General features: G+C 31.7%; 2 protein-coding genes across 9 annotated transcripts in view; both read left to right on the forward strand.

The window, feature by feature from the left end:
• The first annotated feature begins 106 nt into the window (after nucleotides 1-106).
• Nucleotides 107-5,386, forward strand: LOC109593943 (ubiquitin-protein ligase E3B). The gene is made up of 11 exons (XM_049967241.1): nucleotides 107-472; nucleotides 527-1,223; nucleotides 1,671-1,862; nucleotides 1,914-2,527; nucleotides 2,578-2,696; nucleotides 2,751-3,361; nucleotides 3,416-3,687; nucleotides 3,740-3,869; nucleotides 3,927-4,091; nucleotides 4,139-4,250; nucleotides 4,666-5,386. The coding sequence occupies exons 1-11, from the start codon at nucleotides 312-314 to the stop codon at nucleotides 4,836-4,838; spliced, it is 3,246 nt and encodes a 1,081-aa protein (XP_049823198.1). The 5' UTR covers nucleotides 107-311; the 3' UTR covers nucleotides 4,839-5,386.
• A 2,738-nt stretch (nucleotides 5,387-8,124) lies between these two features.
• Nucleotides 8,125-15,987, forward strand: part of LOC109593930 (serine/threonine-protein kinase NLK-like) — a 56,626-nt gene continuing 48,763 nt past the window's right edge. For 6 of the 8 annotated variants that reach the window (XR_007547982.1, XR_007547985.1, XR_007547983.1 and 3 more), the window contains exon 1: nucleotides 8,126-8,788. Coding sequence is in view for 3 of the 8 variants with exons in the window: in XM_020009063.2 (XP_019864622.1) it covers nucleotides 8,568-8,788 (221 nt within the window). In the remaining 5 variants the exon portion in view is untranslated. Of the gene's footprint in view, nucleotides 8,789-15,987 lie in introns of all 8 variants that reach the window. The other 2 variants (XM_049967211.1, XM_049967210.1) reach the window with 1 other exon arrangement.

The raw sequence follows: 15,987 nt of genomic DNA on the forward strand, positions 1-15,987 counted from the left end.
ATAATATAAAGCCGTATAATGATTATACGATTAATTTTATAAAAAATTGGATATAATTTTTTCTAAAATATTAAATTAATTTAATTTTAAATAAGTGTTCAAACTATCATATTATGATAAAAGATTAAATACACAAATATGTTGTGAATACTATCTCATTATTTAATAAAAATAAAGTGAAGTTGCGTGCAAACAATTGTCATATTACCTGTCACTTTTGTTAATAAACAAAATGTTTTAGTACAAATTTATAATTAATTTACAACAAAGATGTACCAAACAACTAAACAAGTAACCAACTAACAGAAACAATGTTTCACAAAGCTGATAACCAAAAAGACAGCTTCTTAGAACAGACAAAAGCAGCGCGAGAAGAACGAGCCTTAGAAAAAAAGAAAGAGAATGGTGCTGTTTTAATACAATCAGCTATCCGAGGATGGCTTCAAAGAAGACGATTTTCTTTGTTGATTACGTGCGTCTGTAGAAAACCTGTTGATTTTTTTTTTTGTAACCTGCATTGTTTCAGGGATGAATTCGATGGCACCCTTCCTGATTTCAGTCCAAGAACCAACGAAATTGACGAGGAGCCTGCAGGCAACAAGCCTCAGCTGAAGCCTAACTTGCAGGTATACCTGCAAGTGAAAAGGTTGCTTTTGGTGTTCAACAAAGATCGAGATAAGGAAAGGTTTTTCAAACTGTGCCACTACTTAGTTGCAAGTCTAGAAAGTGAATCGCTCAAGCTGAACTATGTAGGCGTCGCTTTCAACAAAGAACATGTTATATCATGGATATCACACATGAAACACATTCTGTGGATCTGCATGGAATATTTAAATGATCTCAAGCCTGAAATTTCTAGTGATTATTCCCGAATTGTCCTGCTTTTACATGTACTTGTCTCTTACACAAGCACAAACCAATGGGGCATATTCACTAAAAGGAAAGACATGGAAGTACTTAGACCAGGCATGAATCAAATGTGCTGCAACATCATGGGTGAATTGTTCCAAAAGGGTTATTACAGGATCATTAAGCAGGTGCTGTTGAAAGGGTTGTGCAGGAACAGGGTTCCTTTTACTCATGCTGCCTTGGCGGCTGTTCTCAGTTTGTCACTCAGGCCTTTGGTGGCAGCCAATTTTTCTGATAAACTTATGACGATGTATTTGATTCACATACTCTCAACTCCTGGTTTGATTAAGTACTGTTGTCAGTTATCTGATGAGGTAAGTATGAAAATATTTATGTAATATATTTAATTTCTTATTAAAATAAAAATTTATATGTGTGGGCCATTCCACAACAAAATACTTTGGAAATATATTGTTTTTTTGATTTATTCAATTTTTTAATATGTTTTTATATTTAAAAAAGAAATATCCAATTAGTTGGTTTCAGAATAAGTTAATACATTTTAAATAATTATTTATTTCATTAAACATTATATTTTACATATTTATATTAAACTGAGCATATACTTAAAAGTTTATTTATGCGTTTTGTGGAGATACTGTGAATGAACGACAACATCAATATTCTTCTGAATCCTATCAATGAGCCATAATCTTGTACAAATACACCTAATAATATCTAATATTTTTAGTGCTCTATTTAAACATATATTTACAATATTAATTGGATAGTTTGTTAAAGTAAAAATTTTAATTTTATAGTCAATAACACAAATGAAGTCTAATAAGATTTTCGCCAGAAGTTTAGAATTATTGTCCAGCCAACAATCAATGAGAATAGTCTTCAACACTCTGGAAGGAAATTATGCTCTGTGCCTTTTAGCTAACTTGCTCCAATTGGGAATGTTCGAAAAGGACACAGCTCTAAAAGACATGAGCTTCCCAACATTCACAGTAAGCTCTATCGTATTGCGTAAAGTCGTTTGTGACTGATTTTAATTCTAGGTTGTGGTGACCGGTTTGTTGGAAAGCTGCCAAAACTACGTGGTAACGAAACAGTCGAATACGACACATTGGCACGAAGTCCTGGGATGGTTCGCACAGCCGATTGATCAATATTTGCAAGCATCCATGAACCACATCAAAGAACAACTGAGCCTGCTGTGGAACAACGACATGATACAAATCATCTTGGGCAACTATTTGTCCGAGCTGGTTGCGGGCAGTGAACCACCACAGCCTACACTCAGCCCTACCAATCCCAACAACCCGTTCCTGAACACCGGCATTTTTAAAAAAGTGCTGGAGGCGCGTAGCAATCGAAACAACGTGCAGCGCAACTGGCGGGCCCTGGGAAGCCCCGAGGTGCACAGAATCGTTTTGATCTGTTCACTTTATCACACAGCTTTGAACACATTGACCCAACTGCAGTTGGATATCCTCACGGGGCTTTGTTACCAAAATAATATTTTGTATGATTTGTGGCTGTTCATATGTTCCTTGGGGCCGAACTGTGGACTCCGAACATTTCTTGATCATCTGGCTTTTAATACCAAAGGCACGGCGCCTGAGTTTCAGCTGTTGCAACTTTTTTGTGACTGTATGAGGCACTACGTTACGTATGTGTCTGTCCGTTGCGCTACTTAAATAATAATTGGTTTGCTTTTAGGATTTTGGATGACATGGAGATGTACGAACAACAAAAACTGTTCCATCTCTCGGACTTCGTCGTGATGTCGCACTTCATCAACACGTTTTTGTACAAGGCAGTTTTGGGCAACCTTTTTGGTAACCGACTTTAACATTCAACATCCACAACCAAATCACTCTATTTTTATGTAGATTTGAAGACGATACAAAGCAACAGCCTGTTCCAAAGCCTCCATACACTTCTGATGTTGCTCTATCGGCGAGACTGCCGCCGAAATTACACCCCTCCGAATCATTGGCTGGTCAGGGATATTAAAGTGTCCGGGTTTATCGCTGACTTAGAAAAAGGTCGAAGGGCCCCGCACCTCCTTCTCCAGTACATGCCACATATCATACCACACGAAGATCGCGTCCGGTTGTTCCGGAAGTACATTACGAACGAGAAAACCGTACTCGGTCTCACTGAATCCGCATGCGCATCTCCACAATCGACTCTAATAACCGTTCACAGGTCGAGGATCGTGGAGGACGGCTACAGGCAACTAGCCTTGCTCCCGCCGCAAGCTTTGAAGGGTGTGATCAGGGTTAGGTTTATAAATGAGCAAGGTTTGGACGAGGCCGGCATCGACCAGGATGGGGTTTTCAAGGAGTTTCTGGAGGAGAGCATCAAACGGGTGTTCGATCCGGCTTTAAATTTGTTCAAGGTGACGAGCGAGGAACGATTGTATCCGTCTCCGACGTCTTATCTTCAGGACAACCATTTGCAGTTGTTCGAGTTTGTGGGAAGGATGCTGGGCAAAGCTGTACTTTTATTTTATATAACTTGAAGATACGAAATATCTAATTGTGATTTGTAGGTGTACGAGGGGATCGTGGTGGATGTTCCTTTCGCCTCGTTCTTCCTCAGCATGGTTTCTGGTCAGACGGCTGTGGCGTTTTACAGCTGCGTAGACGAATTACCCAGTTTAGATCCTGATTTGTACAGAAGTTTGAGTTATATTAAACACTACGATGGCGACGTGTCCAAGTTGGATTTGACTTTTAGCTCAGATGAGGACAGAATGGGTAAAGTGGTTACCCACGAATTGACGCCAGGTGGGAGAGCCATTCCGGTTACAAACGAAAATAAGTACGACGATTACAATTTAGTTACTTCTTGGTTTATTCGTATTTTGTTATAGGATAAGTTACATTCATAAAATGGCAAGATTTCGCATGCATAAACAAATAAAAGAGCAAACTGCTGCTTTCATTCGGGGATTTAGGTCTATAATTAACCCTGATTGGCTAACTTTGTTTTCAACTCCAGAAGTATGATTACATATATTTTACTTGTGTACTATTTTCCTTATTTTATTGTGATTTTAGTTACAAAGATTGATATCGGGCGACAACGTACCGTTAGATTTGAAAGATTTACGGAAACACACCCAGTATTATGGTGGCTTTCATGATTCCCACAGGGTTGTGGGTTGGTTGTGGGAAATTTTGGAGAAGGATTTCACCGAGGACGAAAAAGGAATGTTCCTTAAGGTACGTAAAATTAAAACTTAATGAATCATTTTAATATGAAATTTTAGTTTGTTACAAGTTGTTCCAAACCTCCACTACTCGGCTTCGCTCATTTAGAACCGCCGTTTTCAATCAGATGTGTGGAAGTGGGTGATGATGAGGACATGGGTGATACAATAGGTAAGAACGTTAAACAATTATCTTGAACTTTATGTGAACTAAAAATAATAAAACATGTTTTAAAAAGGTAAAAGTATTAGTGTGAGATTAGTTTTATAGATAAAAGGTAATAAACTAGTGCACCATAAATCGTAATCGAAATATAAAATTTTAACAAAAATATTGGGGTATATAATTCCGTGTATGTCGGCAAAAGTGCAACCTATGCACCGGCGTTAGAAACTCCAGGTAGACAAATCCCGAATTTGTTACCTGAGAGGCAAAGTACAGGTAAAATGCCTTTGCAAATTCCCTCATGTTAGAAACATTTTGAATGGTTTATGCCCCGAATGAAAATTGCAGGTGGTCAAAATCTCTAAAACTTGACCATTTAAAATTTTACTGCGTAAGTAATATTTTGCTCAAATGTTCGTAGCAAGTGTTTTTCGAGGATTTTTCACTATTCGGAAAAAAGATCCCCAGAACCGTTTGCCGACGTCGTCCACATGCTTTAACCTGTTGAAACTGCCAAACTACCAGAAGAAAAGTACCCTACGAGAAAAATTAAGATACGCCGTCACATGCAACACCGGCTTTGAACTTTCGTAAAAAGACTATGAGAAACGAAAAATGCATTTTACTGGTTGTAATTCGACACGAGATTATAATTCTTTGTACACAAGTTTTATTGTTGTCACACAAGTTTCTTTTTAGACTGTTTAGATCTCACGAAAGTTTAAGCTGGGAGAGTTTTTACTGGACGTGGCTGCAACGATCATATTTAATTAGGTGTATGGTATATGTAAGAAATTAAACAAATAATAATGACCGTGCTTATGTTGTAAATAATACCACGTAATTTGTAAAATGCATTTTTTGGACTTGTTTAGTATTATATAATGGAATTGATGTGTACTCCATATCAGATGTATTAAACGGGACATATTAAAATTAGTTTTTTATCTGCCGAATAAAATTTTCACTATATTTGTATTGTGCAATGAGCGAATGGAGTAAACGAGAGGAGATTGTAAAAATTGTAAGAATTTCATAATATTTACATGTATGGAACCCACCTTATATAGTTGTGATTATTCATTATTTAATTTATAATGTATATTTTTATTGTTTAGCAAATATATTATATTTATTTTAAATGGTTTTGTTTGATTTTCTCTCTCTTTTCTCAGTATTTCAGTTCATAATAATATTAGGTAAGTAAAATTCCAATAATCAAGAAATTTGTGTTTTTGCTTTGTTATATTAAACAATGTTTATATAGGGTTTCAAGAATTCATTAACAAGTCATTTTAATATATTTAAATTAAAATGAATTTATTTGAGGATTAATCATATATTTTCTTCTTAATATCATTAAGAAGTGATTTTTTATATTAAAAATATTTAAATTGAAACAAATTTACGAATTTATTTAAGGGTTAATAATTTATTTTCTTATTAATATCATTAATGTTTAGTAAATCATATCAAACAATGAATAGAAATAGTAGGGTTAATTAAATTTAATTAAATAAAATTAATTTTGAGTTTAAAATAGGTGTTCTTAAAAATATCAATTTTATCTAAAAATTCTATATACAAAGTGTTTCTATAAAAGGTGTTTAAAATTTAAGATTATTTTAAATAATGAAGAGAATATTTTTCTCTAAACAGTAATATATACAGTATATTTCATAAACGACTGAGACACTCAAAATTAATGCGGAGTACCTTTTTTCTAAATTGTCAAATAATATAAAAACTTAATAGTTTTTTAAAAAATATTCAGTACCGTAGAAAATATGGTGAGAAAAAGAGGAGAACCACTGCTAGGCAACTCTAATAATTATTGAATTGTAGGAAAGTATTTTAGTGTGAAACATATGAAATTTAAATACGATTGGCCCAAGGGTTAGAAAAATATGAAAAAAAACTAAAGAAAAATGTTATTTAGATTTTCTTCATTATTGAACATGTTTTACCTGTTATCCAATTTTGACCACATATTTTACAAATACGTTTAAAATAGTATTGAATATTGAATAGCATGGATACAGAGTATCCTAAATTAACGTCTTGGTAAGTTGTAATGATTTTCAAACTAGATAAAAAATTTTACTTAAACGACTTACTTATTTATATATTTATGATAAATGGGAAAAATTGTTATAAATAAAGAAAAATTTACTTAATAATTTGTTTGTATATTAGAAATTATATCACAATTTTTACATGAATGTGTTCAGATACGCTCTATTTGTTCCAGTCAGTTTAGTTTAGTTGTCAGTTTTTGTGGATATTTCAAAGATGTTGTTAAGGGACACAGCTAGTGAAATATTGAAAATTTGATAGTTTATATCTTCAAAAATAACATACTAAAATTTTAAATGAAAATCAAAAATAGATTTTGAGTTACAGCTTTCTAAACAATAGTAACTCAACAGTTAGAAATTTATATTTACTAAGAAGCCTTCCAGAGTTATTATTTGGGCTGTAATTACCAAAATTTTTATGGAATTAGTAATGTAGTTATGTATAAAAATGTGGCTATTAATTAAGCAAGTTTGCGAGGCTTAGAATTCAATAATGCTGTGATGTGTGAATGCGGTGTTTCGTACATCAATAATTGAAAATACATGAAGTAAAGTGACAATTAATGGCTAAAATGCTCCTTTTTTATTGGAATAAACGAAGTTAATCAATCATTTCGAAGAAGAACTCCAACAGAAAAGCAGGACTTGGATCTGGAATAACCGTTTAGCACTAAATATGATATTTACCTAATATACAAAAAACAAATTTTTCTCGAAAACACATTTTTTAAATTTGCTCCGGTTGTCGAAGTCAAATTAACCTATCGCTAAAATATTGTTTCTGTTTATTTTACATATTATTTTCTGTACAATGACCCTTCAGTTTTTCGATTGTTTATAAAATGTAACTTTGGTGGGTCAAATATTTCTGTCAAAATTCTACCCTTTTTTTAAAATTCTGTTATTTTATTAAAATTCATTTTTTTCACAATCGTGGGCAAATATATAGACAATAACTTCTGGTTTAATATTATTATAGCGAAAAACTGGCTCAAAATTATTTTTTTTATTTGAAAATTTCACTGTATATTTATTATACAGTAGGAAAAGCGTTTGACCCGTCTGGATTTAGAGAAAGACATCATGTATGACAGAGACAGTAAAAGTCTGCCCCATAGTAGGAGAGTTACTGTCTTTATTCTACATGATGTCTCTTTCAGGATTCAGATGAACAAACTCTTTTCGTACTGTATATACAAAAACATTTACAAATGTGCAGAATTCATTCGTCCAAAGTCCTTCAGACTTATATTATATATATTTTAATAAACCTTATATGGTCTCTTGAAGAATGAACAAATATCTAGTAAAAAATAATTATATTGTTATTATTAATTTTATTTCCCTTCATTAAATATTATCACTATTATGATTAATATTTGTAGTTAAAAAATATTAATTATTTATTATTATGTTATAAAATATGCTTATTAAAAAATATGTTTATGTTTTTAACAAAAGAGGTAACACATTTTAATATATTATAGAAATAAAATAGGAAAACTAAAGACAAAATCTTTTTATTTTTAATGCGCCCATAAGAGACAGTCAATCTAAGACATATTAAGTGTCAATTCTACGAAAGTCTTGGATATTACACACACTCCACCCTGTATATTGAAGGCGGTGGAAGACGTTGCGGCGTTGACGACGCCGTGGCGGGGGTACGTCCTTTGTTTTTCCACGTACAATGCGTCCGCCGTGGTCAGCTGTTGGGCTCGTGCGCCTGCGCACCGCTCACTCCGCTCCGAAATCAGCCATGTTTCGTTCAGTTCGCTCCAGACCGTGGTGGTGGACGCATGTCGCGCAACCTGGGAACAAATCCACAGCCTGTCCCTTTTTAAGTTTTTTCAATCGCATCTCTCGTCCGGTTTTGTTTTGATTGCGACCGGGCCGACGGACACGTTTCGCCCCACGCCAGTACGGAACAGTCGCGCGTCCGACAACCATAATCATACGTTTCGGTCCGAGTGCTAGTCTTTTGTCGTGTTGCTTTTGCGTTAGACTGTGTTACAAAAGGTGTTTTGTGTTCCGGGCAAGGTAAACCGCTGCGACAACCGAAACGCCTACTCGGCAGGACTAAGGCCCAAAAACCAACACAACAAACGGCGAGAACGTTCAGAAGGACGACTTGGAGGACCGACCGTCGGTGGTGGAGGAGGACGTGCAGTAGCGAGAGTACGTGTGCCGCGGCGGACCGCACGAAAATGGTGCATTGAAAGACTCAAAAGTGGGTCATAATTTAATGGCAGTTGCGGGCCCGAGTTGCCACCCTCGTGTGTCCATGTCCATCTCGATGAGTCTGATGCAGGGTACAGTTGGGCCAACGGCCGGGGGCCAGCAGGGGGGCCTGCACGCCGCCCAGCCGTACTACCATCCCGCCCAGCATGCCGCCGCCCCGGCACATACCCAGGAACAAGTGCAGCCGGACAGGCCGATCGGCTACGGGGCCTTCGGAGTCGTTTGGTAAGTTTTCGGAGTGAGATCCGCACACACAATTTGCCCGTCGAGCCTGTTTCGCTCCGCTTGCGATTGCGACGAGGAGCGAAGCGAGAAAAGATGGGTTTTTTTACTTGTACGGAAGGAGGAAAAGTCCGGTGGTTTTTGTTTCGGCTTTGGAGATCGTAATCTGACGGTTCAGACAGGAAATTTATGGTTTTGTCAAAAATGTATTGTTTTTTGTCCTAGGAAGGATTTTGGCTTTATAAAACCCATATTGATCATTTACCATCTACATTTGAGGCTTATCAATCTGATAAATATGAAAAAATTACACAAAGGAACTAAAATAATTAAAAAAATAAATATATAATTTGCAATAATGGAAGAATAAATGCCGAACTAATGTGTTGAGACTAAAGGAAATATTATAAAAAATGCATATAAAAATGAGATAAATGTTTTTATCTATATATAAAATATTAATCGCAGAGAATGTTTAAAAACTGCGTAACAGAACAATTATATACGTATTCTCATACGTGGTGTTTCCAATATCAAAAAATAAAAAAATGTTCAGATGTAGAGACAATTTCAAATAATATTTTCCTTTTAATAGTCTATAATATTGTTATTCGTAATTAAATAACAGACATGTTTCAGTCTTCATTACACTCATTTAGATTTGAATGAAGTTTTTTACAATTTGAATTAAATTTTTTCTTGGAATATACTTTAATAAATTAAAATCTTGTTTATTAGGCTAAATTTCTAGTTAGCTTTAGGAAAATCACATAATTGTGTGTGGAATTTCCATGATACTTCACAAATCTTGGAATTTTTATCACAATTTATTTTGAAAAAAATGTAATTAATTGTAATTAAACATAAATTATTTTCTAATATTTATAAAAAATATAAAAATACGTGTTTCCAGACAAAGGACACATATTCCTTAAATTAAAAACATATCTTTCATAATATTTATTCGTTTATTCTAATTTATACAATAAAATTTTTACATTTGAATTTATATTTTCACAGAAAAAACTTTTTCATTAAGCTAAATTTCTTGTTATCACATAATTGTTTGTGGAATTTCCATCTTTACAATCTGTATTTCAATTTAATTTGTAGCAACCAATTATTATTAAAGTTAAAATTAAATAATTAAGAACAATTTATTCAAAGTAAGATATTTTTAAGTATTTAAAAAAATATATAAAAATATGAAGCAAATTATCAATGATTTTAGTAATAAAAGAAATAGATTTATTAATTTTAAAATTTTTATAATTTTTTTGTTGTTCAGAAAAAGCCTTTAATAAATTAAATCCTGTATATAAGGCTAAATCTCTTGTTGACCCTCTGCAAGTCTTTTTAAACAAAAACGTTACTAAAACAAAGTAAACTTGTATATATTTTAACATCTAAAAGAAGTATAGAATATGAAGAACATTATCGTTCAAATTTAAATTTTTTATTAATAAGTGTTACAAATTTATTAAAATAAAAATATACTTGTATCAAATAAATATTTTGTTTAACTATATAAAATATATAAATATATAAATGTGTAGAATGTCTAGAGACAATAAATTACTATAAAAATATACTGAATATTTTGTTATTCATGGAAAACACCGGAAAGAAGAAAAAATACAAATAACAATTTTTATTCATGATCTAATAAATTAATAGCAAGGACTCAATATTCGTAATTCAAATTTAAAGAATAACATTTTTTAAATTTCAATTATTTTTTTCTCAAAAAAGACTTTAATAAAGTAAATCCTGTATATTAGGTTTAATCTCTTGTTAGTTTTAGGAGAATGGCTTAAGAGTGAACTTTCCATAACACACTATAAGTCTTAAAAAGTTTTTAAACTAAAAAAATATTATTAAAAGCAAGTAAACTTGGTATATTTTTTAACATTTAAAAGGAATATAAAGAATATGAAGAATGATCACTATCGTTGAGATTTAAATAAAAAAATACACTTAGTCAATATAACTAATGTGTAGAATGACTTGAGACAATAATTTTCTATAGAAATATACCGAATATTTTGTTATTCAATTAATTTATTCTCACAAGAAGCTTTTAATAAAATATATCCAGTATATTAGACTAAATCCCTTGTTAGTTTTAGGAGAATGACTCAATAGTGAACTTTCCATGACCCACGACAAAAGTCATGTTTAAACTGAAAAAATGTTATTAAAAGGAAGCTTAGAATAATATATTTTAGCATTTAAAAGGAATATAGCATGTAAAGAATTATAATTATTGTTCAGATTTAAATAATAAAGGTTACAAAATTATTAAATTAAAAATATACATGTATTAAATAAATATTTTATTTAACTTAGCAAATATAAATAATATATGGAATGTCTAGGGACAATAATTTAAATAAATTAAGTATTTTGACTTTCATGGCAAACATTGAAAAGAGGAGAGAATAAAATAATATTCCCTGTTTTTTCTTAGAAAAACTTTTAATAAATTGGAATATTTTTTATTAATACTTAATTTTAAGATATTTTCTAATTTTCAAAATATACATTGAATTTAATTTGAATTCGGAAAATAGTCATAACGAATATTATATTGTGAAAACAATTAAACAGGGTATAAATAAGTGGCTAATCTATTTGAGTATTTTACAACAGGAAAGTAAACTATGGGATTCAAAGCAGAAAAATACCCCTTTAAATATTTGATTTAGCGATTAGAAATATGTGAAATAAGATATGAACTTGGCTAAATGATATTACTGAGAATTATTTGCATTTTGATTGCGTTGAATGATTATAAGTAAATTTGATCATCGACAGAAAAAACGACAACGAAAATAAAAGCCTTGCATAGACAATACAACTTAACTCATGATGCAATAAAGAAAATTAAATAAGTACTCAGTATATTTATATAAATAACATTTAAATAATACAATATTTATAAAAACTGGGTCCTTGTACTCACTGTATTTATTAAACATAAAGTGAGCCGTTTAAAAATATATGATAGATTGCACTTTGTGTCAGTTTCAAGTGCGCAAAGCGAAGAATTATCAATAACATATTATCTCAGATAAAGAGAAACTTGACGGCGACACGTATTATTGCAGAAAAGAAATGCCATGTTCGCCGTCTCAAATCGCCGTCGTCGGTCGGCCTCAAACAATTAAAACTAGACCCACACAAAACCCGTCTACGTGCTTATTAATTATTTGCACTCGAATTTTAATTGTACATTCGAGCCGAGAGGGCTGCGGCTCCAAGATTACACACACACACAGCCGATCCGTGCGACCCTCGCTCCGGCTCCGGGGGTTAACAAACCCCGCCACGTTTTCGACTCGGGAGGGAAAAGTTTCGCATGCCCCCCGTTCTTGATTATTAGGAATGATGAAACAATTTAGGCGCATTTGGGAATGTGCAAAAATTGGCACGTGTACGTTTTTGTTGTTACGTTTGTGGTAAGCAAATATTGCAGTTTGATGAAATCGGATATTGATTTTGTGACGAACCACCTACCCGTACCTTTGTATGCACATCACGAAACTGTCATTAAGTAAGTCGGCTGGTTGTCATTAAAAACAGTAATAATTTAATGGTTTACTTGAAATTACGTTTGTTAGAGGCGGTTTCAACTAACATTTTTAAAATGCTATATTACATACTAAATTCATTTTTCTTTAATGCAAACTTAAATACCGTTATATACTCAATTTGTATGTTCTTTACAGTTTTTATATTATTTTATGAGTATGAATATATTTGTTGCTACATTGAAAATATTAATAATATACAGACTTTACTTGAAATTAAATTTGCCTAAATTAGTTCTAGGACATTTTTAAGCATTTTTTTACATTATTTTATAATTCATTACAATTTTCATGATTTTTCTGTGTCATAAATGTTTATTTTTAGATTTTTATAAGTTTACTGTATCAATAATTTTTTTAAATAAATTATTATTCCGTTTGTTTCATCTGTATTTCAATTTAATTTGTAGCATACAATTTTTATTAAAGTTAAAATTAAATAATTAAGAGCAATTAAAAAAAAACGAATCAAATTATCATCGATTTTTAGATTTTAGTAAAAAAATAAATTTATTAATTTTAAAATATATTTATTTTAAACTTTTTATAATTTCAATTATATTTGTATTTATTTTTGCTTAAATCAGTTTTTTTGACCATTTATAACATTATTTTGATCTATCTTTTAATTTGTGTCTCAGAAAAAATTTATTAATTGTTCAAAATTTTAAAAATTTCCAGATATTATTATAAAGATTTTCATAAATTTTGTTGTTCCATTGAACATATTAATATTAAACAGGTTTTATTTAAAATTAGATTTGCTTAAATCAGTTTTTTCCATCTTTTTAAACTTTTTTAATTTAATTTTAAAATTTATGCTAGTTTTTATAATTTTGATGTTCTTAAAATATTAAATTTTAAGATTATTTTGATTGAATTTGTCTCAAAAAAATTATTAATTATTCAAAATTTCAAAAATATCCAGATATTGTTAAAGATTGTGACTGATTTTTTTGATGTGTTTTAAATTCTGATAATTATAGATTTTCATAAATTTGCTTTTGTTATTTACTTTATTTCAAAGAGATATGTAAAGGTTTTGTAATTAAAATTAAAAGATATTCATTTTACATTCCAGAGTTTTTTTGTTTTACTTTGAATTATTTCATGTAATTGTAGATTTTTTGGTTATTAGAATATTTATATATTTAAATTTGATGGATATATTTAGGATATAAATTTTTTTCAATTTTCAAAGTTTCCAATGTTCTTGGTTTTAAATTCATTATAGTTTATTTTAATTAACTTCAAAATTTTTTAAAACTAATAATTTCTTGATTTTCAGATATTTGGATTAAATTCTCGGATATTGAAATATTTTAATTAATTACTTTTGAACAAAAAATTATGTTTTTTATATCTGCAAAAAATTGATGTATTCATTCATTCATTCTACTCTGAAATTACTTTATATCAAAGATTAGAAAATATATATTTAATTTTTGTTTTCATTTATTATTGGGGGAGATAAATTAAATAAAATACATTAGTAAAACTTTGTAACCGGCAACCATAAATAACCAAAAACCCCGGAAACGAAAACACAAAAAGGGAGCCCACAAGCGGTTTTTGTCCCGTAGGCAGCCAAGTGATCGATCGTCGCGAACCAGGGTTAGAAATCGATATCAGTCCGTCCCTGGGTTTCGAGAGACGGGCGTTCCGTGTTCGGCGTTTGGGGTCCGGAACCCCCGAAAAAGGACGGCGTCAGGGGGGTGGGGCGGAGCGACGTGCCTCGATTCGGTTACTTTGCCGCATCGAACGGACGGACGGGACTCTCTCTGGGAACGGGGCGGAGGGGAATTAGTACTTTTTGGGTATTAATAACTTCGCCGGCCTTGCCTCGAGGTGCTCCAAGTCGGGGGCTTGGTGTCTCCCCCCCTGGTTATGGGAAATAAATTGTTCGTCCTCGACGGTTTTTACTATTTTTAATTGCGTGTGGCCAAGATAGCATCGTAGAAAACGGGAGTTTTGTAAATCGATCCGTTGCGGATGTTGTTTAATTCGTGGCGATTATAAAAAATTACGTTTTCCAGCGAAACCGGCGGAATTTCTTGTATCGATCCTAAATATTGCATTTATTGGAAATATCAAGATATAGGATGTTTACGAAATACTAAGTACCGGAAAAGATAATTTACTATTTTAACGTTCAACTTTCAAATACGTCGGTAAAACAACTTTTAAGTAACAAATTGAACACTTTTATATACCTATAATCAGCAATTTTTGGCACCAGGAATAAATTCTGGGTTTTGGGAAATGTAGAAAAGATTAGTCTTCAGTGATAGTCACATGGATATATATCTGGATATGTGGTGGACCAGGTAGATCTTTCTATTTAACATTTTGAAGTTATTGGTGTTTTAAGATGGGCAAAATTAAACGTAAATTACACATACCCTATACAAAACTAAGATGTACTAATAGTGCCTCCTTATAGAATAGTTCTTATTTAACATGTCAAAAATAAGCTATTCAGGATCAAAATTGGTCACTTTATAGACATTTTAGTTAGACCATCAATTTATAAAAATATTTGAAAAAGTTATTGGTGTTTTAAAATCGACACAAAATTAAACGTAAATAATGAACACCATGTATAAAACTAAGATGTACTAATAGAGGCTTCTTATATAATAGTCATTGATTAACATGTATGTCAAAAATGAACTTTCCAGTATCAAAATTTGTGGTTCTACGGATATTTAAATCAACAATCTGTCAAAATTTTTGAAAAAAAAACTTACAAACTATTGAGTTTAGGTATAGAACATGATATAGATTTTGTTTACAATTACATGTAGAATTTAAAGTTCCAAAATATAAAGAGTAAAGAGAGGTTGATATGTCATTTCTGGAAAAAGGAAAATATTAGAAAAGTAGTTCAAGTCATAATTGCCAAAAAATTTAAAGTTTAATAATTTTCTTCATCTTCCTTGAATATCTAATGATTAGGTTAAGTGAATCACCCTAGATATTTTTAAACAAGCTAAAAATTGTAACTTCATCAAATACAAGCACAAATAATAATTATTTTTATCTTTTTACTTTGGTTTTGTAATTTGTGTCAGGGATAAGCCATTAGTGGATTCATCTGGAAGAGCCATTTCTGTTATTACACTTTGTAAATTTTCTAATCTCAAATAAAAATTAAACTTGAAGGTTTTAATGAAACAAGGTTGTTTCAAATCTGGTTTTTGTTTCAGTGCTTTTTATATCTGTTATTAATTTAATATAACGACTGTTAAAATCCTCTAAAATATTAATTTTTTTTAGAAGTTTAACTTCTAAAACTGTGGGCGTTGTTTAATCTGTGCCTATTAAAAATTCCATTTTCATGAGTCCCGGAAAAGTATCTTGCTCTCGCTCATTACAAAATTCCGTTTTCGCTGCGACGACGAAACAGCAGGATAGGTTTTGCGCCGTGCACGGACGTAAAATCAAAAGTCTTCGTCTTCGGTTCTTTTCTTGGATCGACGCGGTGACATAAGACGGGAAAAAGTGTGTCAGTGGGTCGAACGCAACGCACCGTACGACGAAACATCATCACCGGAGCCGGGGAAATTGTAACACACGAAATTTATTATTTTTTGTTCTGAAAAGAAA

The sequence above is a fragment of the Aethina tumida genome, chromosome 5 (assembly GCF_024364675.1).
Source record: "Aethina tumida isolate Nest 87 chromosome 5, icAetTumi1.1, whole genome shotgun sequence".
Classification (NCBI taxonomy): Eukaryota; Metazoa; Arthropoda; class Insecta; order Coleoptera; family Nitidulidae; genus Aethina; species Aethina tumida.

Bases quoted from the DNA above. Each gene is read 5' to 3' on its own strand.
- LOC109593943 (XM_049967241.1), top strand. From the start codon at position 312: ATGTTTCACAAAGCTGATAACCAAAAAGACAGCTTCTTAGAACAGACA. The intron at 1,863-1,913 runs GTAAGCTCTATC...TTTTAATTCTAG, and splicing joins TGAGCTTCCCAACATTCACA to GTTGTGGTGACCGGTTTGTT. The intron at 3,688-3,739 runs GTACGACGATTA...ATTTTGTTATAG, and splicing joins CCGGTTACAAACGAAAATAA to GATAAGTTACATTCATAAAA.